This window comes from Agelaius tricolor, unplaced genomic scaffold (genome assembly GCF_023055355.1).
Source record: "Agelaius tricolor isolate 1412-34295 unplaced genomic scaffold, bAgeTri1.0.p SCAF_17, whole genome shotgun sequence".
NCBI lineage: Eukaryota > Metazoa > Chordata > Aves > Passeriformes > Icteridae > Agelaius > Agelaius tricolor.
In genome coordinates, this window is record NW_027269277.1 from 18437932 (window position 1) to 18462854 (window position 24923).

Below are 24923 nucleotides of genomic sequence, written 5' to 3' on the forward strand. Positions count from 1 at the left end.
GGATGGTGCCTGTGGGAAGGCACCAGAGCCATGCCTGGAGCTGTGGGGATGCTCAGCCTCCTGTGGCACAGCTCTGGATGAAAAGGAGCTTTCCTTGCTTTCCTCCACTCCCCATGCTCAGTGCTGGAAAGAATTCCAGACTCAGGGACCCAAGGGACATTCTGCAGAGAAAACCGTGGGCAGCTGATACATGAGGGTAATTCTGGAACTGAAAGCTGGAGGGACTTTCCTTTATTTTGGCTTTTTTTGAGTGTTTTTTTAGTGTCCTGAGTGAAATTGTCTTCTTTCAGTGGTGCCTCTGGAAAATTAGCAACAGAGATTTGCTCTGAGCTTGTGAGCTCCTGTCTGCAGTAATTTGCAAACACTGATAGAAGATTTTTGTGTCTGTGTGTGCCTTGGTTCTGAAGGACCACGAGTGGGATGAAGGTCCCACAACAGCAATTCCTCACTCAGCCTCCATTCACTGCTTGTGAGTTGGGCACAGAATCCACTGAGGGCCCAAAGAAAGGGTGCCCACACCTCCAAAACCTCTGTGCCATCCAGATCTACCCTCTCAGAGCTGTGCTGCTGACACAGGAAGGGCATTGCCTCTCCCTGCAGCAGCCACAGACATCAGCCACAAGCCTGGAGAGGAGCAGAGCAGCCTCACAGATTATTAAACTCAGAGGAAACCATGCTCAAATCCAGCTGAGAGACAGAAGGCCAAGGAGATGTGAAGGTGGATGGTAAACCAGCCAAAATGTTGGTGTTGTGGGGGTTGTTGGTGAGCACCAGGCCAGGCTGAGAGGGGACATCCTCCACCAGGGAGGAACAGCAGCCTGGCTGGGGCTCCCTGCAATCTTGGATTGATCTTTCCCATTTTCCATCAGCACAGGATCTCAGAGTGTGCAGCATTCCACACAGTGGAAGAGCAATTCACCTCAGAGCAGCTCACCATGCTCAGTCTCCTTTCCCCCACACAACCTGGCCAGCAGGTTTTCCTTGGCTGGTCAAGTTGGAATAGACACCATTCAATCAATCCCTGCTTCCAAACCAAAGCTCAGCTCCCTGGGCCAAGCTGGGACTGTCACCCCAGAGCACGTGGATGATCCCACAGCTCCTGCAGAGGAGTTAACAGTTGAAAAGGAATTGTTGCTGCTGGGGTGTGCAGCAGCAGCAGCATCCATCCCTCCCCATGCTGGCAGAGCCCTCCTCCCAGGAAAGCCTCTCTGTCCCAACAGGCTTCAGCTTTGATGCTTCCTTCAAACCCTGACACCCAGGACTGCGGATGTCAGGAGAGGATGGGATCTTAACTGAGAGATAAGGTGAGCACTTTCTGCATTTCCATTGCATTTTCCATTGCATTTTCCATTGCATTTTCCATTGCATTTTCCATTGCATTTCCTACCTATGTCTTTCTGTGGGCAGCCCTGTGGCATTCCTGGAACAGCTTTGGGATAACACAGCCAGACCTGAGTGCAATCACTCTCCCTTCTCACATATTCCTCCTGATTTCTGTGTTCTAAACATACACCAGCCCTGAGCAGCCACTACTAGAGGGTGAAGGCTGCTTACTCTCTGCCTCTGCAAGGGACCAGCCTCGGGGATGAAGGGTTTGGAGTGATGCCTCAGGTTTGAGCTTTTCTATTTTTCAAATTCTGTGCTGCTTTGATGTGTGAGTCTGGGCTTCATATTATGTGATGGTGAGCTCTGCACAGAGCAGGGAGACAAAACAATTCCCTCTCCAGCTGGGGGCCAAGGACAAATGATCCAAATCTCAGCCCAAGAGCACAAACACCGTGGGCTGGAGAGAGAAAAACAAGGATGGGACTGCAGGGGCTAAAGCTGGAATGGGGCAATGAACTGCAAGATGCAAATGGAGCAGAACTGATCCAAGGGAGAGACCCCGTGACCAGTCAGGGATTTTTGTGACCATTTTGGGTTGTGCTGCTCAAGCTGGATCTGTTGAAGCCTTTTAATAAATCCCTGCTTTATTCTTTAGCTCTGTCCAGCCTCTGCTCTAGGTCAAGCTTTGCAAGGCATCAGGAGGAAAAAAGTCTTGGAGCAAAAAATTCTCTCAGACTCCTCATTAGGCAACACTGGGAAAAGGGAGGTGCTATGGGATCCCTAAAAAACCTCACATCTGCATGGAACAGCAACAAATTATTCATCAATTAGAGGAAGGGTAAAGACCCAAAGCTCCTGTGGCACAGTGTCCTGCAGCCCCTGAGAGCTCAGGTGAGCTTCCTGCAGGAGAAATGTAGCCACATGCTTGTGGAATTCATTGTGTGAAGGAAATACAGGAATATTTACTCTGCCTGTTCTTCCCAAGGGCCACAGACAGCTACATAGAAGGGATGCTGCTCACCCTGTAAACACAGAGATTTGGGAGCAGAATTCCAGGAAAGACTGCAGGGCACAGAGCATCCCCCCTGCAGAGAGCATAGCACCAACATCCTCTGCCTGCTGCAGCAAACTGGCAAAGTTCATTCAGGAATGAAGAGAAAAGGAGATAAAACACAAGCCTGGCATCCCAGAGGGGGAAACATCCCAGTGCCACAGAATTCTGATGTGCACCAGCTCTCTGTTTAAACCATTAGGGGCTTTGGATTTTCAGACACAGAGTAAAATTCCAGCAACAGAAAAACATCCCTGCTGCTGCATTTGGGGACTCCTCTCTAGGTCTGGCACAAACACCCTGCCACACCCCAGACATCAGGAAACATCAGCTGTAAACAACTGCCAGATCTCCTCTTTATCCACAGAGGTTTATATTCCCTCAAACTCCCAAATAACAGTATATTTTGTTACACTGGCCAAAAATAACTTTGAAAATATGCAAAGAGTTATGATTTCTGACCTTCAAAATATTGTACTTGTGACATTTCACTTTGTTATTCCAGCCATGGACAAATGGTTCTGCTAAAATATCTGTCACAAAGCAGTCCCCTATGCCCAGACCACAATAATCGTTTTAGCAACTAAAAAGGTTCTGCTAAACCATTATGAACTTAACTCCAGGCAGGAAAGAAATGGAAGAGCTGGAGCACCAAGGCAGCAGCTATTCTTGTTAAATTGGTCTCAATTTTTCAAGGATCCTGTTGAACATTATAGAGGTCACAGCCTGCACCACTGTGAAAACCTAAGAAGTCTCTAAAACCCACCGAGTTTAATAAGGAATGCCATATTCCCAAATTGCCTCAAATGTTTTACAGGGTATTATGACTTCCAGTTTTATAGGACCAAAACACTAACCAGATAAAAAGTCTATTTCCTTCAGATTTTCAAGGTTCAATTTTTAAAAGGCCAGAGGCACAAACTGTTCCTGTGAGCCAGGGAAGCCTCAGCCATCAGCTTCCATCACAGACCCAGCTGTCCTTCCCAGCTCCCAGGGCTTGTCCTCCCAGTGCCCAGCAGTTGGTTCCCATGCTAACCTGGTGCCATTTACCATTCCCAGTGCCCAGCAGTTGGTTCCCATGCTAACCTGGTGCCATTTACCATTCCCAGTGCCCAGGAGTTGGTTCCCATGCTAACCTGGTGCCATTTACCATTCCCAGTGCCCAGCAGTTGGTTCCCATGCTAACCTGGTGCCATTTACCATTCCCAGTGCCCAGGAGTTGGTTCCCATGCTAACCTGGTGCCATTTACCATTCCCAGTGCCCAGGAGTTGGTTCCCATGCTAACCTGGTGCCATTTACCATTCCCAGTGCCCAGCAGTTGGTTCCCATGCTAACCTGGTGCCATTTGCTTATCCCAGTGCCCAGGAGTTGGTTCCCATGCTAACCTGGTGCCATTTACCATTCCCAATGCCCAGGAGTTGGTTCCCATGCTAACCTGGTGCCATTTACCATTCCCAGTGCCCAGCAGTTGGTTCCCATGCTAACCTGGTGCCATTTACCATTCCCAGTGCCCAGGAGTTGGTTCCCATGCTAACCTGGTGCCATTTACCATTCCCAGTGCCCAGCAGTTGGTTCCCATGCTAACCTGGTGCCATTCACCATTCCCAGTGCCCAGCAGTTGGTTCCCATGCTAACCTGGTGCCATTTACCATTCCCAATGCCCAGGAGTTGGTTCCCATGCTAACCTGGTGCCATTTACCATTCCCAATGCCCAGCAGTTGGTTCCCATGCTAACCTGGTGCCATTTACCATTCCCAGTGCCCAGCAGTTGGTTCCCATGCTAACCTGGTGCCATTTGCTTATCCCAGTGACCAGGAGTTGGTTCCCATGCTAACCTGGTGCCATTTACCATTCCCAGTGCCCAGGAGTTGGTTCCCATGCTAACCTGGTGCCATTTACCATTCCCAATGCCCAGGAGTTGGTTCCCATGCTAACCTGGTGCCATTTACTTTCCCCAGTGCCCAGGAGTTGGTTCCCATGCTAACCTGGTGCCATTTACTTTCCCCAGTGCCCAGGAGTTGGTTCCCATGCTAACCTGGTGCCATTTACCATTCCCAGTGCCCAGGAGTTGGTTCCCATGCTAACTTGGTGCCATTTACTTTTCCCAGCTTTCCTCCTCACAGAATCATGGAATGGTGTGGCAGCCCCCAGCTGGTCTGTGACACCAAAGGAAGGAGGATTACAAAGAATGGTTTGGCTTGGAAGGGACCTTAATGCTCATCTTCCTCAGGCCATGGGCAGGAACACTTTCCACCAGCACCCAGGGTGCTCCAACCTGGTCTTGGACATCTCCAGGGATCCAGGGACAGCCACAGCTTCTCTGGGCAACAATGTTCCAAATGTCTGAAGCTCTTTTTGCATTTTTGAGATAAAATTTCTCCTAAAATCTGAAATCACCTGTCATGGGACCCTTCAGGCTGAACAGCATCAGATGATGAACCTCAGGATCCCAGGGAATCATGGTGCCCACTTTCCTGGGCTGTAGAGTTTCCCTGAATCTCCTCCATGTAGGCCCCTATTTCCCATGGATGGAATAATGTTTTCTCCCTCCTGCTGCCCTCGTGGCCATGCTGCTCTTCCCTGGCAGCCTGAAGCCCTGCCCAAGGCTGTTCCACCAGTTTGCTGATGGACAGCACAGGCAATCCCTGGGCTGAAGGCAGCTCCATCCCTGGCCTTGACAAGGATCTGCACACAGGGACAGGAGTTGTGGCAGGGATGGTGCTGCTGGTGCCTGTCCAGCTGGACTGAAGCTGTGACATTCCCTGGGGTCAAACAGGGCCTTTCCAGGCACTACCAGTGGATTTACACTTTTCATCTACTCAATGCCTAGGCTGTAAAATTTCATCTTTCGTTCTGTGCTGCCCTTCCCTCCCAGATTAATTTCATTAATAGCTCCTTTTATGGACACTATAAAGCATCATTCCACATTTGGGCACTGTTCAAGAGGACAAATTTCTACAGGGACCTTCTGGGATCTGAGGGTGACTCTTCAAGCACATTCCTGTTTTTCCTCACTGGATCACATCCTCTTTGTCCCCTTCAAAGGAAGTCTGACCTGTGACACACCCATCAGGTACTGAAATACTGCAGCTGCTTTCTCTAGGGTGCAGATATCGAACATTATCACCCCCAAAATGCACACAAGGATGCTCAGGACCCGTGGCCTCCAGGTGAGCTCAAATCAGCTGCTGGAAAACCTATGTAAATGCTGTTTCTTTGGGATTTCTACTTGACTTTCCCCCCTCAGGTTTCCCAAATAAAACCCAATGTCTCATTTCCCAATGACTGACAGCGCTGTGGTTCAGCAAATTAATAAACCCATGCATGACTGTGCTTTGATTACTCCCTCTCTATTTTATGAAAGAAAATGTCAAATCCTTTCATTTGACTCTTTGAGGAGCCTTGAGCAGTTCAGGAGCAGTTTCTCACCTTGGAAAGGAGCTCACAGGGGCTGCTCCACACAGCCCCAGATGCCACAGCTGATCCCAGCAGAGCTGCAATCCAAATCCTGCCAGTGACTCCCAGCACTGAGGCCAAATCTCTGCTGCCTGGCACTGAAATCCTTATCAGATAGGGAGACTTTAGGCCGGATTTTCATCTTGATGCTGAGCTGCAAGCAGCAGCTCTGGGTAAGCTGAGCCCTCCAAACACCCATCCAGCTCAGGGGCCATCACTGCCATCGTGCCCCCTCAGATTAAGGTGTCACCCACCACAGGCCAGCCCTAAGCACCTGCCTCCCACCAATGTTACATCCCTGCACATTTTTCACTCTCTCTGATGTAGCCTGCTCCACCCTGTCCCAGTGCTGGTGCTCCCAGCAGCCGTGTGGCTCCAGCTCAACATATTAATGAACTTTTGATGGAGCACTCGGCTCCTGCCAAGTCCCAGGGCATGTTTTCCAGGGAGCAAGTGAGCCCACGCTGGGGGCTGGGGGCAGCCCAGCCCTGGTGCTCAGCCCTGCCAAGAAAGCAGAGCCAGCAGCACAGTCCTGGAATATCACTGCCTCCATCCATCCCTCACCACGGAGAAACAGCCTCTGTGATCCTTGCAGAGGGATAAAATGCTGCTCTCCTCACTTTCCAGGGCTGTTTGGAGTGCTGCAGGTTTGCTCCAACCACAGCCATGCTCGCTGCTAAATGCTGAGTGTCTCGCTCCCTCCTCCTCCTCTCCCTCGGAATTTTTCCTCCCCTGTCCCAGCCAATCGTGCAGGGGAAAATTCCAGCCTGAGCTTCATTAGTGTAAGATATAAAAATAGAAGTGCATTATCTTCTGTACTTCTCTCAGTTGATTCAGCAGCAGCGTGAAGGTAAAATAATTAAATGTTTGTCTGGGGATAAAAACAAGCCCAACAGGAGGGACTGGGCTGGGCTTTTCTGGAAGCTGAGCATGGAGATCTGGGGGCTCTTGTGCTCCACAGACTTTGCCCTCCCCGCTCTCCATAGCTACCAAAAGGATGATGATGCCTCCCTCCCTCCTTCCCTCCTCCTCAGCTCCAAAATAAACACAGGATGGAGGCTTCAGGAGAAGCTGGCAAATGCCTCTGCTGCAAAGCACAGACCTCCTGCAAGAACTTTTGCTGCCATCTCGCCAACCCCTGCCTGGCAATTCCCTCAGCACCTCCAGAAGCTCTCCCGGAGCCAGGAGAGCTGCAGGAGTGGGGGGTGTCTGTGTGGACCAAGGTCAACACAGGAGATGTTCAAAAAACATTAGGGAGTTGACTTGATCCTTCATCAAAATACTTTCTGCTCTTCCTTCCTAACACTTCACTGCCCACGACGTGGCAGGCTGAGCCGATGTGACAAACTGTCGAAACACATTTTTTTGAACAGAAAAAAAAAAATTAAACCTAGACTTTAAAGGTAAAACTGGCCCCTTTGAGTCCCTCTATCATATGTGACACTCCTGCTGGAAAAAAAGGGCTCTGAGAGCAACTTGCTGGGAAAAGGCTCCAATGAGCTGGTAAGAGCTCCAGTCAGCAGAGAGCTCCTGGGCTTCACCTTGTCTTTTAAGCTCCCATTAGTTAATAAAAGCAAGCAGAGAGGTAAAAAAGCACCTGAGCATTTGTCAATCCCCAGACACAAACCTATGATAAGATGCTGTTCATTGATTCCATAAAGTAACCAGCAAAAATTCCCTAAATCATTCTGCTGGCACCAGCAAAAATACTGCTACCAAAGGTAAAGGACCATCATTTTTCCCTCTCCAAATTGCCCCTCTGTGCTTTATTCCTGCTGTTGTGTTGGTAATGACCTATTTACCACCAGGCTGTGGAGGGTGGCAAATCCCACCCACCTCCGAGTTCCCTGCTGGAGCCTGAGATTGCTATTGATGAGCTCCGTGCTTTGATGGGAAGGAAATGAGTTGAGTTTAAGGGCTGCTGGCACTCTCTCTGGAGAAATGCCAGGGAATTTTTAGACAGTCTTCAACCCAACAATGAAATGCCATGGATGTGAGTCAGAGTGGATGCGAGCATCTCCCTGGGAATCTGGGAGCAGCCAGCTCTGTCTGGATGTGCAACATCCCTGCCCAAAGGAGCCACCTGAGAGCCCAGGTGTCCAAACCCCCTGATTTGGGTCTCTGGAGCTGCACACAGCCCAACACTCCCTGCATGCCCAGAGGGTCACCTTCACTGCCCTGGGATCCCCCAGCACCTGGGCAGGTCATTTCTGATGTGTGGGGCTGCAAGTCAAATTTGCAATCAATGCAAATCAGCACAAATCAATGTTGTGCTCACACTGTAACAGCCTATTGAATTTTTATATTCTTAGCTTATAAATACATCAGGTAGTAAAAACCAGCCTTTTCTTGGGGTGGATGGGCAGTGAGTATGTGTAGAAAGCAGCTTACAAATGCCATATTCATTAATACAGACTCCAAAGAAATGAAAGCTTTATGTTTGTCTCCACAAACTGGTTACATATTTACTTTTATTTCAAAACTATTCTCCTGGAAGTGGAGTGGTTTAAATTATTTGTATCTTATGTCAATGCAGGACTGTTAACTTTAATTTTTAATTTTTAAAAATATTAAAACCTGATAGCTGAAAAAATCTTGTGACTTCCTAACACATTGGAAAGCTCTGAAATTTAGCTAACCAAGAATCTGGTTCATGATTTTAAAGGTCTTGGGCTCATGGCCAAACTCCCAGAATGTCCCCTGTGTGCTCCACTTTTAGGTCCATCAGGATGAGCAAGATCCCTGGAGTTCCAGCTCACAGATTTAAAATGGCTGGAGCTACTGCAGGGAGAGAAAATGGGGGGAAAAAAATCTGTTCTGCGTTTATGCACGAACACCAGGTGGGGAGAGGCTCTGGATAAGTAGCACAGGATGCAACAGAATTATCTACAAATTAAGGCCTATTTTATGTTAGAAGAAGAACCCAGTGCTCTTGGTAATAAATACAGGAGCCTTTTTAAAAATCAGACCTTGAAGCTGCTGGACACAGATAAGGCTCTGTGGCCTTGCCTCTGCAGCACCCCAGCTCCCCCAGCACTGCCTGTGCTTCCTAAGGTCATCCATAAATCCAGAGCCCTTCTGGCCACACCACAACACCAGGAAGGCCTGGGGTAGGCTGCTGAACTGCCAAGATAAATCCTGCTCCTGCAGCCAATCCACCTCCATCCATCTTCTCAAAAGCAATAATCCAAACACTCATTTGCAGGATCTCACTTACTTGTTTCTCCTTCTCTAGGACCAGTGCCAAACCCAAGACTTATGTGCAGCTCCTGGCACCTCTAACCACAGCCTGCACCAAACCACCACCAAAGCAAACCCTGACCTTCCAGTCCAGCATGTCCCAAAGCACTGCTGGGACATGGGACACTGCAGCCAGGATGGATCCATGGATCATGGATGGATGGATGGATGGATGGATGGATGATGGATGGATGGATGGATGGATGGATGGATGGATGGATGGATGATGGATGGATGGATCCATGGATGGATCCATGGATGGATCCATGGATGGATGATGGATGGATGGATGGATGGATGGATGGATGGATGGATGGATGGAGGATGGATGGATGGATGGATCCATGGATGGATGGACGGATGGATGGATGATAGATGGATGGATGGAGGATGGATGGATGGATGGATGGATGGATGGATGATGGATGGATGGATGGATGGATGATGGATGGATGGATGGAGGATGGATGGATGGATGGATGGATGGATGATGGATGGATGGATGGATGGATGGATGGATGGATGGATGATGGATGGATGGTGGATGGAGGATGGATGGATGGATGGATGGATGGATGGATGGTGGATGGATGGATGGATGGATGGATGGTGGATGGATGATGGATGGATGGATGGATGGATGGATGGATGGATGGATGATGGATGGATGGATGATGGATGGATGGATGGATGGATGGATGGATGATGGATGGATGGATGGATGGATGATGGATGGATGGATGGATGAATGGATGGATGATGGATGGATGGATGGATGGATGGATGGATGATGGATGGATGGATGGATGGATGGATGGATGGATGGATGATGGATGGATGATGGATGATGGATGGATGGATGGATGGATGGATGGATGATGGATGGATGATGGATGGTTCCACTGCCCAGCTTTCCAGCACAGCCAAACTGGCAAATCCTCCCATCTGTTAAAGGCTTGGATCCACTCCAGGTAATAACAATAAAACACTGCCTTCCCCTGCTTGAGCTTCACCCACAGCCCATTTCCAGAGCCCTTCTACTCCTGACTCCATCTGTCCTGGGGAGATTTGCTGCCCCTCTCTGCAATTATCATCACAATAAACTCTATTTTGAGCACATCCTGCTGGTGCTGCCCCTCCATCAAGCTGTGCTGCCAGAGGTGCCTGCAGGAAAAGCTGAGCCTCACAGAATTCAAGGGGCTCTGGGCTCCAAAAACCAGATTTGAATCCTCTGTTCTGCTCACAGGCCAAAGGAAGACTGTCTCTTTGAGAACCTGTTCTGATATTTTCTCTAATCCCATGAGAACTGCCCCACGTGAAGATACTTCAGTTATTTTCCAGAAATACAAATCTATGGCCTAGTGGAGTACATTTCCTGCATGTTCTAATTTGTCCTGACCTCCAGCCCCAGATTTCCCTTTATAACACACTCCTCTATTCTTAGCTTTACCTCCTGCATTGTATCCTTCCCCCTCTTCCAGCTGCACTCTCTTGATTTGGAAAAGCCTGAATGTTCTCTTTCCCTGCCTTCTTCCCAGACTGAGGATGGTTCCTTTGCATGCAATCCCATCAGATTCATCCCAACTCATCCTAACCTGCTGCAAACTCTGTTCCCATTTCTCTCAGCTGCTCCAAGCCAGTATTCTAAACACGTTTAACACCCTGCAGTGACAGCCTGAGAGTGACATGGTGAGGGGGACATGCTTGGAAGCCAGGAGGGAGGTGAAGGTGAATTCCCTACCTGGAGGCCACTGCTTCTGGGCCATCCTGTGGGGAATGTGAGTGTCAGGCAGCTCAGCTGCTCCCTGGATTGCTGTCTCAGAGCCTCACCTGGCTGTGAGGCTGCTCTGTGATTTTGAGGAGCCTGGCTGCCTCCTGGGGAGCTCTGTCCTTGCCTCACCGCCTGACTCCATCTCCAGGTGGGACAAAGGGACACTCCAAAGGCCATGGCAGCACAGCCTCCCTCCCTCCAGGAGCACAGGGATCCTCCTGCAGCCCCAGCTCTGCCCAGACCCATCTCTGGCCAGTCTCCACGAGGCCCTTGCCAAAACTGGATTCAAAGCAAGGCCCCCAGAGCTGAGGATGGACCAGAAACAAGGTAAAACCTCCCTCACAAATGCCACCAAACCCAAGAGAAATGTCATGCTGGCCTTTAGGAGACTGCTGGGAATGACATGGATGACATCTGTGAAAGTCAGGTAATTCTGCTGAATTACCAGAAGCCTTGAGCACGGATGGACTTTCACCAGTCTCTTAAGCTGAGAAAACCCATTCAGGGAAGGAACTTCCAGATGATGAGGCAGCTCCCATGCTTGTGCTACACAACCACATCCCATGGATTTACAGGAGTTGATCAGAGAGAAGAGCACAGCATGGCCCCAGCTCCATCACTCACACAGAATTCCTGCCCAGGGAAAACTCCCTGTGAGGGGACAACAGCCTGCCCTGACCCCTCAGCCACGCCTGGGAGATTTGGGGTGATCCTACAGAAACCCCAGGGCTTCCACATTCCAACACCCCATTCCCAGCACCAAAACCACTCCAGGGCGTTCCTCAACAGACAACAAGAGGCAAATTCAGAGCAGAAAGCCCTGGAACAGCCCTCACTGCCCACCTGCCACACATCAGGGGGGACATCTTTCCCTGGCCACTGCCAGGAAGGAGGGACTCAAATAAACTGTGGGAGGAAGCTGGAAATAACAATCCAGAAAGCTGCAAACATCTGGAAGTCCAATGCTTTGCTCTACAATTCTGCATTGATTTCTTGCCTCAAATAGATTTCTAGATGGATTGCAATTAAAATGAGTTACACAATGCTGGAAAAACATCACTCATTTCCGATTCTGATTTTATTTTTGCATCTTTGCTTTCTAGATCCTTTTGCGTTTCAACAGCCACTCCTTGGATCTTAACTTTTTTTTTTTTCTTTCCACTCTTCTTCTGGCCAAATTGCTCTGCATCCATTTTTACCTTTTATTCCAGCAAAGCTGCTGCTGGTGGTGGCTCACACAGCCCTGGAACAATTCCCTGGGCAGTGGTAAAAATCCCCACTGTGAGCCCTGACTGCAGCTGCTGAGCAAACCCACAGAAACCTCTGAGCATTTATCAGAGGCAATTCTTCTGTGAGCTGCCCTGAGCCCTCAGGATCCCCTTGTCACATGTCTCCAGGACATCAATTTCCATCTATTGTCCTGATTCCTGCTCAGAAGCTACAGGGAGGGAGGAAAACGGTGAGGAGGACTGGGCTGCAGGAAAAGAGGTTTACTTTGCTGAAAACCTTGTAAAGGCAGGCCAGCTCCCCTGAAAAGGGCAGAGCTGCTACTATCCCTGCTCCAGACCTTTGCTGGCCATTCCTGCACTGGGATGGATGAGGTGCAGAGCCCTTTTCTGGTTTTCTCTAGTTTTCTCTTATTTTCAAACAAGATGACACAACATGGGATTTCCATCCAGGCAGCAGCAGCACTGTCAGACACCAAGCCCAGCTCTCCTGAGCACCAAGGCTGAGTTTCACAGAGTAGCTGGGACAGATTAACTAGAGACCAATGAGAGAGAGCAGGTTTAGAGGGGATATTGAGGAGAAATCCTAATCCTTCCCTGTGAGGGTGGGCAGGCCCTGGCACAGGGTGCCCAGAGAAGCTGTGGCTGCCCCTGGATCCCTGGAACTGCTCCCTGGATGAGACTTGGAGCAACCTGGGATAGTAGGAGGTGTCCCTGCCCATGGCAGGGGTAGAATGGGATGAGCTTTGAGGTCCTTCCAACCCAAACAATTCCATAATTCCACTATTGCATCATTATGAGCACGGCAGTCCCTTTGCACTTTGCCAACACAACCTCAGTCTGGAGCTGCTGTGAATAATACAGAGAGCTGCTGGTATTCCCAAGCCTTTGATCTTCATTTGACTTTTAAGGGTTTTCAGGCACCATTTTCATTTAAAAATAGAAGAAGTACTCAAGTATTTATACAGCACAAAGGCTTTAAAGGCTTTAAAACTTCAGAAAAGATTTTTAAGATGCCGGGATGAAGAATGTCAAGTATTATTATCGTTTGAATTTCAACCTGAGTTGGAAAAGCCCTGCAAAGGTAAAACTGTCTGCAGGAGAAACAGAGAGGCAAAAAGGGCAGCAAAACCCACTGCAGTGATGGGGAGATGTTTCCAGATGTGGGAAATCTGTTCAAAGGAGGAGCAGAAGTCTTCCCTGACAAGCTGAGAAAATCACTACAGACATGCCCTGCCTGTCCTGACAGAACAGGAGGGAACATGCTCCAGGGAACAATCCTCCTTTTGGGGAGAGGATGGCCAAACACAGGAAAGATTTGGGAATTAAGATGTGAGCTCGTGTCACTTGGTCAGAGACAGCACTTCCAGGCCATGCCAGCACCCAGAGCATGGCTGAGCTGCCTTGGGTGCCTTTTGTGCCATTCCTTTGTGCACCACGAGCCTCTCCTGGCTCTTTTTGCTGGCTTTGGGGTGGGCATTGTGGATACCCTGGGTAGTTCTGCCCCAGAGCTTAGGCCACAAGAGGCTCAACAGCTACTCCAAAGCTCCTGGCTTTACTGAGGTATTTCTACTTAATGCAGATTAATTTCTCGACAGCACAGAAATACCACAAAAGGCTTAGAGAAACAAAAAAGCCTCATTTAGATGAATTAATAACAGAGAGCAAGTGTATTATTATTGGAGGCTCTAACGAGGTGCAGAGCTCTTCTCTAGCTGCAAAAACAGAAGGCTGAGCTCTGATGCTGCATATGCAAAATATTTGAGGCCAAATGAATCTTTGGTGGAGCCCTGCTGACATCACTATTGGGATCTCGGGTGGAATTCAAGATGTTGCTTTAAATTAAAGCAGGGAGCTCCTGGGTGGGAGCTCTGCTCTGCCAGGGGCCCCCGCAAAGCCCCAGAGGGTGAGAGGCATTTTTCATCCATCTGCTTCAATCCCACCTGCCTCCAACACAGCACTTCTCATCCTCACTTGCCAAACCCTTGAACAGGAAAGGACAATTTCCTTCTGTACATTTTACAGAAAGAGAAACAAAGATGTAGAAAGATGAAACAGCCCCTGCAGCATCACCCTGGCAGCAAGAGGTGGGGAATGGGGGGCAATTCCCCCAGACCCCAGCCCTTGGAGGGCCCCATCATTCCCCAGTTGCTCCAAACTGGGCAGACACAGCTCAAACCAGGCTTTTCAATAAATAATGGAGAGTCCTGATGGATGGTGGACAGAAAAGCCCATCCCCTCCCCTAAGCTCATTAGAATTTCTGGTTGTAACAGAGACTTTTGGTTTTAAAAATATAGAAGATTTAAATTCTCTTGTCTCCAAACACCAGAAACTCGGGAGCTAATGGGGGTGAAGACAGAGTGCTCAGGTTATCCTGTCACCACCAACTGTTGTGTCTCTCTCAGACACTGTCCCAGCCAGGGCACGGAGCTGCCTGCACTCCTGCTCTCAGCCAGCGTGGCAATTTCAGCCTCCTTGGGAAGGCTTTGATATTGGAAAACCACAACTGAGCTTTCTCTGTGCTTGAAAGGCACCCACGGGCTCAGCCACTGCGAAAGCGTTTGCACTGCCCTGAGAGATCAAAGGCTCAAAACCTTTCGCTTTTATCGGGCAAATTAAAAACAAACAAGGCCTTTCCTTCCTTTCCTTTCGCTCTGCTAATGCCCATTCCCCTCCTAGGCTTTCCAGGCGTCCTGCAGGAATTCAGGGATTCCATAAGCAGCCTGGAATTAAGGCTGGCATCAGAGATGGAGGAGCAGAGATGCAGCACCATGGAGAGCTGAGAGCACCCACCCGCCGGTGCCTCCTGCTCCCATCCCTGCCCGTGCCAACGCTCACAAGTGTGCCCAGGATTCAAACCCCTGACATTCCTGCTGTCTGATTCCCTTGGGTTTTTGTTTGTGCTCCTCTGCATGTCCATAATTCCTGCTGCTCCCCCCTCCCTACCCGGCCAGCACGGAGCAAACCGCGCATCCCTCTGATCCCTGATGCTCCGGCACAGATCCCAACGGGACCAGACAAGTGCTCATCCAGCTGCAGGAGCCTTAAAACGGTGATGAAGCCCTTCTGAATCCTGTGTGGGCAGGGCACGCACGGCGAGGGAGAGGGGGAGAGCCGAGGAGCAGCAGCCCGGGGCTATAAGTGGCTGTTGACTTCACTCTCCCATTTGGGAGTAGGTGGAGGAGGTGGGTGGCCGTGAGCAGAGGGGAGGCGGAGGGGGCAGCAGCTATTTCCAGCTGCACTCATGTGCCATTTCTCTCAGTGCTGAGATTTGAGAGAAAACAGCAGGAGGTGGGGAGTGGGGGGAACCAAAAAGGAAAATCACAGACTCTGTGCAGGAGAACATGTTAAGGAACAAGAGAGAAGTCGTTACCAACAGCACAGCCCTGAGATTCTACCAGTTCTGGGGGGTTTAAAAATATAACAAAACCCAAGGCTGCTGGGACTGCTTCCCTGCATTGCACACGAGAGGATATGATGGAAATGAGGCCACTGACTGAGGGGCCCAGGCCAATGTGTGGCCCCAAAATGATGGTAAAAGCTGCTGCTTCCAGAAAACCTCGCTCCTAATACACTGCGAGGTTTTCTTGGCTCCCAGAGATTATGTAATATGTTCTTGCCTGCTGCTGCTGCTGCTGCTGCTGCTGCTGCTGACTCATATTTTCCAAAATATATTTGGGAAGGAAAACATATGCACATGTGTTTTAATGCATAGGTTTCCCTGGCCATGTCCAGAGTGACCCACAGGGAGGTGCAGGGCTGCCTGCACATGTGTGGACATGTGTGTGCCCTGACATGTGTGGGAAGGAGGGACAGGGACAGCCTGGCAGCTGCTGGAAAACAGAGATTAAAGCAGCACTGCTTTCTGGGGCAAAGCACAGCAACTCTACCACAGTGCAGGAGGGACCAGAGGACAGGGAAGCCAGGGAGGGAGAGAGCAAAGGGAGAAGCATGGAGCACGCGCTGCCAACATCCTCCAGCCAAACCTGGGCTCTGGGGACCAGACACAGACTTGTACTGAGCTTCAAATCAGCTGGGAAAATTGGCTTTGTGGCAGCTGGGGCCACGGTGACAATCTGCAAACGGCACTGGGCTGAGAGGGACATCAGGGCTGGCCTCAGCACGTAGCTCAGCAGCACCCACCCCTGCAGAGGGTGCTGGGGGCAGCAGGGCCAGTGCTCCCTGAATTCCATAAATCTACAGTCTGGCTCCTGTTAATGCCTGGGAACACACTTCCCAGGTTCTGGGTGTGCACTGAAGAAGTCAGGCTTCTCCTGGCTGAACATTTCGAATTCTAAGGCAGCCCGTTAGTCTTAAGCAAATTTGTTCTCAGCCTGCAGGTTTGGGAGGTTTAGCTCCTCTGCTCCATGCCTGGGTGCACTTCTAATTCCTTAGGAAAGACTTTTTGACAATTCTGCAAAACTCTCAGTATCCAGGAGCTTGGATCGATCTGCTGCTGGGCATTGGAACAGAAATCCATCTCCCCTGGACCAGAGGAGACTGAAAATCTATCCAGATGTCAGCCCCTGATCCCCACATCACGGCAGAAGCCTCGCACTGATGACAGCCTGGTTCCATGCACTGCCTGCTCCTTGTGCCTGTGTGCTCGGGAAAAATCAGGGGACAATTCCCCACACAGGGACAGGTGACAGTGCCCCTGTCCCTTCTCACCTTACACACACCTGTGGAGAGGGAACAGGCCCTCTCCTTCAGCCCTGTATCATCCTTATGCCCATACAAGGGCTCTGTTGATATTCCCTGCCTTACGCAGCCAGCACCAGAGTTAAGACAATTCTATTTTAACACCTGAAATTTCATCAGAGCCAACTGCTCTTTCTTGTTTTAGAGCAACTTGAAAATGTTTCATCTGCATTCAAAACTGGTTCTATAATTGCTACTTTTTAACTTAATTCTCCTAGAACTTCACAAAAGAGCAAACATCCAGCGTGCCTAAAAGGCTTTGGAATAAACCTTAAAAACAAACATTAAAGATTGATCACGCTTTCTCAAGATTATACTAAAACTGACTGAAGCTCAACTAGATAAGGAAAGAGAGTTGCATTAAATTAATCAGCACCTTATCAAGCCAGGAAGAAAGAACTGTAGATAACAAGCCTTCCCTAAATTTGGTATCAGAACAGAAACTTCAGTGCACAACGTACTGAGAGAACCTTGTCAGATTTACTGAGCACAATACAGGGGAGTGGAGCAGCAGAAATAGCAGGGGAATGAGGTCCACAGAAATGCTTTGAAAAAACCCTGTTTTCTGGTAATGCCAGCAAGAGCTGATGCTTTTGTCAAATGGAACAATTTAATTTGACAAAACTTTTCCCCAGATATGCCCAGCAAATTAACCCGCTCCTATTGGGGTAGAGGACGGATCCTTAGGGGTTTGCTGTGCACTCCTGTTCGTGTAGCTGAGACCAGACTGCATTTGCCCAATGACAAGGGAACAATTCCCGCACAATTCTGTCCCTTTTGCTTTCCAAGCCCTCGGAGCTGGGCTGATTCCGCTCCCCGCATCTCCCGGTGTGGGCTGCAGCCACTCTCACAGCTCTGAGCTCCCATGCAGGGGCTCAGAACCCCCAAAACTGGCACCAGCAGCAGCTTAACCCTTTGGAAACTTCGGGGCAAGCATCCCGAGTCCCGGGAGTGAATAAACCCAGCCAGCAGCACCCAGGGATTTTGCCGGATGCCTGGAGAGGCTGCGGGCTCTCTGCAGCACAGGGCAGGGCATCCCTGAAAACCAGACACTGTCCTCAGCATTCCAGGCAGGACAGGAGGGGAGCAGGGCTGGGGACAGAGGCCCTGGCAGGGAGCAGGACAGCCAGGCTCGCTGCTTCCCCAAGCAGGAGCAGCGGGAAGGACATTCCAGCCTCAGCCCCCGGCAAAGCGCAGAGCCCCGGGCACGCCGGGCAGCGACAGCCTCGCTCCAGAAGGACAGGAGGACACTGGAGCACACAGGGCTCGTGGCACCACTGTGACCAGCCTAGAAATCCACTTGGGGCTTTAGCCAGGGACAAAAAGGGGAAACAAAGAGCCGGGCTGCTTTAAGCAGGGTGAGCCTGCTTTGCCTCCCTGGCACCCAGAGTGCGCTGCTGCTGCCGGCTGTCCCCAGCACCCACAGGGGTCAGCGCCTGCCCTGCCCATCCCGGACAGGTCCTGGAGGAGGGCAAGGGGCAGGGAACAGCTCATCCCTTGAGAACAGGGATTCATCCATCCCTGGGAACAGCTCATCCCTGGAGACTGAGCCCAGCCCGGCGAGCAGGGCGGGCTCGGCGCGATGCAGCCGAAAATAGCCCCACGCCGGCTGCCAGCAGCCCATACGTTGTGTTATATATGTCTCAGCTGATGCAAAGGAAGGGGCAGGCACTGAGCCACATGGCCCTTCACATGGGCACGGCCACACTCGGCTGCTCCCAGCTCCAAAATCCCCCAAACGCAGCCTCAGCCCACAATGCCCGGCACCAGCCTGGCCCCCGACGCTGCCCCACGGCAAGGGCTGCAGGAAAATGCACAAGCCAGACCCCAAACACGGTGCCAAACAGCCTCCCCCACTGGTGAGCCCTGCATCCTGCTCCAGATCCCAGCCCCACTAACCCCCATCCCAAAATGTGCTGCTCTGCAACCACCCCGTGCCTCAGTTTCCCCAGCTCTGTGACAGCACAAGGGGTAGCTGCCCAAAGCAGCACACTCCTATGAAATTATATCCCTGTGGATAAACTAGAGTCAGTTGAGATCCAGACCTAATTCTTTAAATCCTTGCATGCATGCACTCCCTTCATCCCCCAAAATTCTCTTTAATTCAGGTGGTGAAGCTTTCAGGCTGCCCAACACAGTCCCCACCAGCACAGCTCTGGGGGCTTCCTGCCCACCATCAAGGTGGTGTTTCTGACAATGCCAGAGTAATTCCCAGGAAAACCAGGAATAAGGAGCAGATGCCACATGGCCCTTTGCTGGTTAGAGCCACCCCAGCCGTCTGTCGTGCTTGCAGATTAAGACTCATTTCCACTCAGGAAAGAAATTCAACCACAACTAATAAAATAAAGACAATAAATCACAGTTCCTCCAGCAGCTCTTCCTCCAGGAGCATCTATTTTTAGTGGGAAGCATCAATCACCACAGCTCCTGCTGTCTACAACAGCTCCAACAGGCAAAACCCAGGTAGGCAGAGCTGGGCCAACGTGGCCACACAGACGTTCCCCACCTGCACAGCCAAAAAGGGCACACACAGGACAACATCAGGCATGGCTACACCTCAGTGCTGTGAGATATTCCTCTATCCCAGATGGAAAAGAGAAGCCACAAGGCAACAAAGGAACAAAGGAACGCGCCCAAGGCCGCACAGTAAATCAGTGGCAAAGCCAGGAGCCAGCAGAACTGTCCTCTGCCAGCCCTGGAGCCCCTGCACAAGCGCCCTCCTCAAACAGGACAATTCTTACACAATTATTAACATTTGGGAGTTCTCCTCAAGCTTCCTAACTTCTCCTCATTGGAGCCTCCGCAGCTCCGAGACAAATCCTTGAGTTTTACCAAAATCTCTCCCAAGGTTTCACTGTGAGAGACACACTGAGCACATTGTCACACCCAGCTGAGAAAATGCACAGAGGAAATGGAACACACAGGGAGAGATCATCATTCCAACACGGAGCACACGGACACACATGCAGGCAGGCACGGCACACAGACAAACCCAGCTGAACACACGAACCAAGCACCACAACAAAATGAAATGACAACACAGACAGGGGTTCTAGTCACAGATTGAAACTAAAGCAACCAAAAAAAAAACAAAAAACAAAAAAAAAACCAAAAAAACCCAAAGCCAACAAAACAAAACAACTAAAAAAAAAAAAAAAAAGCCCAACCAAAAAACTTACATGGATTTTTGGCAATTTTCCTTCAGACATTATACACAGCAGCTGGGCTGTGTACTGAATACCTGATCCAAAAAGAAATATAACCACATTATGCAAACAGATGGGGGCAGGAGTCAGGTGAACATGCAGCTCTTAATAACAGTCATCTACGGGCTGAGAAAGCACCTCTGCATTCCCACAGAAGGGCTGGCATCGGGGCAGATCTTCACTCCCTCCCCAGCAAACGCCAGGGCTGTGCTGCTGCCATCCCGGGGGAAAAGCCAAATGGCAGGACAGGGCAGAGCCACGGCGTCACAGAGCTCGGAGCTGTCCCATCCCCTCCAACTTGTCATGTGAGGTTTTAAACAGAGGTGGGAAATAGCCAGGGTGGGGGAGGAAGCCCTTCGAAACCCGAAAGGAAAGCGCTTTATCTGCCTTAAAGACAGAGCATTAGAAGCGCCGTGCAGCAGGACAAGCCGGGATCATCCCGACACTTAAGCTCCCAGGGAAGCACCCGGAGAGGGGCACATCCCCCTTTCCCTGCCGAGGAGGTGCCTGAATCTTTAAGACGGCGGATTGCTGCTCGGGAGAAATGGACTTTTTATGGACTGTGGGAAACGGGGTTGCTATGATACAGGCAGAGGCATTTTCATGAATCCTGTGGCAAATAACATTGAATCCTGCTTAAGCAGACAACAGCAAGGCAGGTCTCCCATCACCCAGCCTCAGCAAACACAGCAGAAGCACTGAAAGAGATTATACGCATCACAAATACGCTTTCTGCAGACAAATTTGTATTTTTTTCCTTTGGGGCCATATTTTTCAGAGGGTCAGCACTTTGATTCCTTTAAAGGAATGATCCCTCTGCCTCATCCCTGGGTCTGAGCATCCCCACAAAGGTGAAGAAACCTGGGGGAGTCACGGAGCCGAAGCACCCCCAGGGACCTGAGAGTGACCCCAATGGTCCCAGGACACGTTCAGCTCCAATCCCAGGGAATTTCACAGCAGGCAAATGCCACCCAGAACACTGCAGGCACAGTCCTTTGGGGGCACAGGGATCTAGTGGGGACTGGCAGTGCTGGCACCCCAGAAAGCTCCCAGCGCTCACCACGGGCTGAGCCGCTGTGCCCAGCTGGGCAGAACAGAGGGGCTCCTGCACGCCTGGAAATGCCAAACTGCAGCTGCCAAAACACAAAACTGGGGCTGGGGCAGCGCTGAAGAGGTGAACACTGAGGCCTGGGCTGGGAGACAGAGACCAAGCTAAATAAGCAGCAAGCCCAGCCCTCGCTTACTCTTTCACCTCTTGCTTCCTCTCTTTTCCCCCAAAATTCCATCAGGAAGCCCGAGATAACGAGAACAGTGCTGCTACAATAACAAAGTTTGCTGCTGCCAACTTTCCTATTGCTCTGCATTAACTTTCCTTCTTTAACTCTACCAGCCTTCAGGAGGAATAAAAGGCAAAAAGTTGTAATAAAATCACAGGAATTCTCCCAAGCAAACACGTTCCGCGACGGGAAGAACTCGGCTCCCGGCGCTCCCTCCCAGCAGCTGAGCGTGCACAACCCCTCATCCTCCCCATGCAGCCCCAGCACAGCCCCAGCACAGCCCCCCAGGGATGGAACCACAGGGGCACTGCAGAAGGAGCCATGGGGCATGGCAGGAACATCCAGCACCCAACACGAATAATTCCCAAATATCTCCCCAGGAGTACAAGCTCTGGATCAAGGAATGCGCCCAGGAAACCGCGGCAGGCACCGGGCATTCCTCGTAGAAATCGTATTGAAAGGTAAACCTTAGTGCCAGAGAGCCCTGAGAAAATAAACATTCAGGCACAGCCACGGCCCATGGTAACTCGCTGGTCAGTTTTGGGGTTGGGTTTTTGCTCATTTTTCCAGCCTTTCTCCTCCAAATCCCTTTGTCGCTCAAGGCTGTTCCCCTGAAAGGATGATTTTGGCTGCTGTTTGATCAATTCCCTCTCCATGGTGATCTCAGCTCATTTATTACCTTTCCAGGAGATTCTGCAACCTATAAAACTAATGACACAGAATGGCCAACAGGCAAATAGAGCAAATTTGAGCTGTTTAACAACCCAAACCATGGTCAGCATCAATTTTATTCACTCGTTTTTTTTTCGGGAAGAAGATTGACTCAGTCTCCCGTGAAGTGAAGCAGGTACCTCCTGCAGATAGCTACAAGTGAAGAGGGTGAACGGAGCCAGCAGGCACCCGAGCATCTTCCCGGGCTTGAATCTCTGGCTCCTGCCTTTCCTCCCCACTAAAACAGGCTCCTGCCCCACAACACTTTTGGGGACAATTGTTCCCACCCTGGGACTCAGGGAAAATATTTTTCTCTTTTATTTAGAGCTAAAGGCACTTTGAAAGTGGCAAATTTGCAGGATTTAACTCCGTTTCCAATCATGCCACCATGGAAAAGCCATCGGCTCCCGAGCCCTGCTCAGCATTTAACTCCCAGCACACAAACCCCCACTGGGAAATAACTCCATGTCTCCATCTGTAACCTCCAGCTTTGTCTTTATCTATCAGTTACATGATTATTTTCTTTTCAGAGGGCATCAAATAAATAATAGACAGCTGGAATAAGCATGAACTAATTAAATTATCAAGGTAATTAAATTATCAAGGTAATAATATTCCAGTGACCATCAGCAAAGTGACCATCATTTTCAAACTGATATTTTTGTTTGTTTCATGCAATTCTGATTTTTCTGGAGGGTGAAATAATATAATTTAAAAATCCTGAAGACCTCTAACAGAAGCACAGAACAGAGATATATTTTCCAGAGGAAAAGGCATTACTCTTTCCAGACATTCCCTTCGTATTCTCTCCAAACTTCTCATGCTGCCACTGGAGCCCCCAGCCAGCCCTGCTCCCAGGCTGTAAACATTGCAATTTCGGGCTAGAAGCACCTCTAACTGCTGGACACCTTTCCAGCAAGCCCATAAGACACAACTTAGCACTTCATTTTCCAGAAAATCAATGTAAATAAAGTCACACGAATCAACCCATCTCAAAAGCTCCTTATCCTTGAGGTGGGCAAAGATTTTTCTTCGATACATTCCCCAAAATTTTATAAATACACACACACATGAAAAAAAGAAAAGCAAGCCAAAATCAGATCTCTAGAAAATCAAAGCAAAACCCAACCCCTCCGTATCTGTTGCTTTAGCAAAGAAAAACAAAGCTTGTATTTCCCTTTCTCCCTTTGATCTTTCCTTCCCAGTTTGCAGAGACAGAAACCACGTACAACCAGAATAAAAACCCAGCAGGTTATGTTTTGGTGCCTCTCACATCTCTAAAGAAAGGAGCTGGGTTACATCAGTGTGGACATAGAATTTGGAGGCTTTGGGGCTGAATCTTCAGAAATCAAATCAGATCATCAAAGCAACACAGATAAATACAGTAAGTAGAATTTTTCTCTTTTTTTTTTTTTTTTTTGTGGCTGAATGTTATTTTAGCAAAGATTTAATCCTTTAATAGGATTTCTCAAACACCACCCTCCCCCCTAAAAAATGCCCACAGCTCGATTCCGTTGCACACAGCAGCACCTCTCACCTGGCACCTACATGGTTACTCTCACAGACATTGCACATTAACTGCTTGCTAGAAATCGCACACAAAATGACTTATTATTAACTTGAGCCTCTATTTCAAAGGAAAGCAAAACAACACAGCCGGTGCTCACCACAGACAGATCATTTCCACTCTGCTGCTGCCTAAAGAAGCACAGCTCTGTCTCGCTAGCACAGAACCACGGAGCACTGGATCGCTATTATTATTATTATTTATCACATTTAGAAACCCGGCAAAAGCAGCTACACTTACAGGCATACTTAAAAGACAAGACATGACAAAAGATTTAGGGAGAGATAATAATACCAACGTCATACATATCACAGCGAGGCCATGTTGAAGCTCAACGCGTTTCCCCCCTCAGTAAGAAATCTCTCTCTCTCTTTCTCTCTCTCTCTCGCCTTTCTCTCTCTCTCTCTCCCGCTCGTGCTCTCTTGTTGAATTGCTAGTGGTAGTAGTAGCCCCCAACAGCTCAGGAGAAAAAATCCATTTAACGAGTGCCCAGGAAGAACATGAGTATGACATTCACAAGCAATAGCACCACAATCACTGCAAAAACGACCACCGTTTGAACATCCAAGGTCATGGTGCAATGCAGAACACTGTAGTGTTCGAGGTGTGGGGCTGGCAGATTTGGAGAAGTCAACCTCTGCTCTGTAAGACTGTCCATACATCCACCATGCTAGAATAGAGGAGAAAACTGTTCCTGGTTTTGGGTTGGTTCGTAATGCTTTGTGCTCTGCCTTTAGTTTCTCCCCTATCTGCTGTCTCTAGCTCATTCTGAGCCCGCTAAGTGAAGCATCATCACAACCAGTGAGCACTCGGGATGCAAAATCCTTCCTTTAGGAAAAGAGCGAGCGCTGTCTGCAAGCTTCTCTCTCTGTCTCGTCCCCCCTCTCTCTCCGGGTCTCTCTCTCGCTGGCTGGCTCGCTTTTTAATTCGTCAAGCCAGTGCAGATACGGAGCCCGTGTGAGTGTGACAGCTCTGCAAGCTGCTGCGGCTGCATCCCTCGGAGCGAGGCGGACCCTGGCGCATACTAATCAGCTCCAGTGACCAGGCAGCGACGGCATCCTGGCTGTCACTCAAACGCAGAAGGAAGCGCTGGCTCCATAAATACGCGAGGCTTCCGCCCGCCGTGACAGCGAGCGCCACGCAGCCGCGGCTCTGCCCCGCGCTCCCGGCGTGCCGCGGATGCTCCGGCCCGGCGGCTCCCAGGCGGCTCCAAGGCGGCTCCAAGGCAGCTCCGAGGCGGCTCCGAGGCGGCTCCCAGCGCTCCGAGCCGCGCACATCCCGCTCCGCACCGCCCCGGGATGCGGCTGCCCTGGAAGCGCCCTGGAAAACACAGCCCCGAGCCCGCTCGGAGCGGGGAGGGGAGCAGGAGCAAAGCGGCCAAAATAACAA

General features: G+C 50.1%; 2 protein-coding genes across 13 annotated transcripts in view; both read right to left on the reverse strand.

The window, feature by feature from the left end:
• The window catches only part of ARHGEF9 (Cdc42 guanine nucleotide exchange factor 9), a 179611-nt gene that overhangs the window by 96268 nt on the left and 58420 nt on the right, over positions 1-24923 (reverse strand). Inside the window, exon 1 of one of the 12 annotated variants that reach the window (XM_071442767.1) lies at positions 23840-23985. The exons of 7 other annotated variants lie outside the window; for them this stretch is intronic. Coding sequence is in view for 2 of the 5 variants with exons in the window: in XM_071442765.1 (XP_071298866.1) it covers positions 23833-23841 (9 nt within the window). In the remaining 3 variants the exon portion in view is untranslated. Of the gene's footprint in view, positions 1-19952; positions 19972-20117; positions 20245-23828; positions 23986-24923 lie in introns of those variants that run through there. 4 more of the 12 variants (XM_071442765.1, XM_071442766.1, XM_071442769.1 and 1 more) reach the window with 4 other exon arrangements.
• LOC139597423 (uncharacterized) lies at positions 23894-24641 on the reverse strand. The gene has a single exon (XM_071442771.1). The coding sequence runs from the start codon at positions 24190-24192 to the stop codon at positions 24013-24015; it is 180 nt and encodes a 59-aa protein (XP_071298872.1). The 5' UTR covers positions 24193-24641; the 3' UTR covers positions 23894-24012.

Coding starts and splice junctions, on each gene's coding strand:
- LOC139597423 (XM_071442771.1), bottom strand. CDS start 24,192: ATGGACAGTCTTACAGAGCAGAGGTTGACTTCTCCAAATCTGCCAGCC.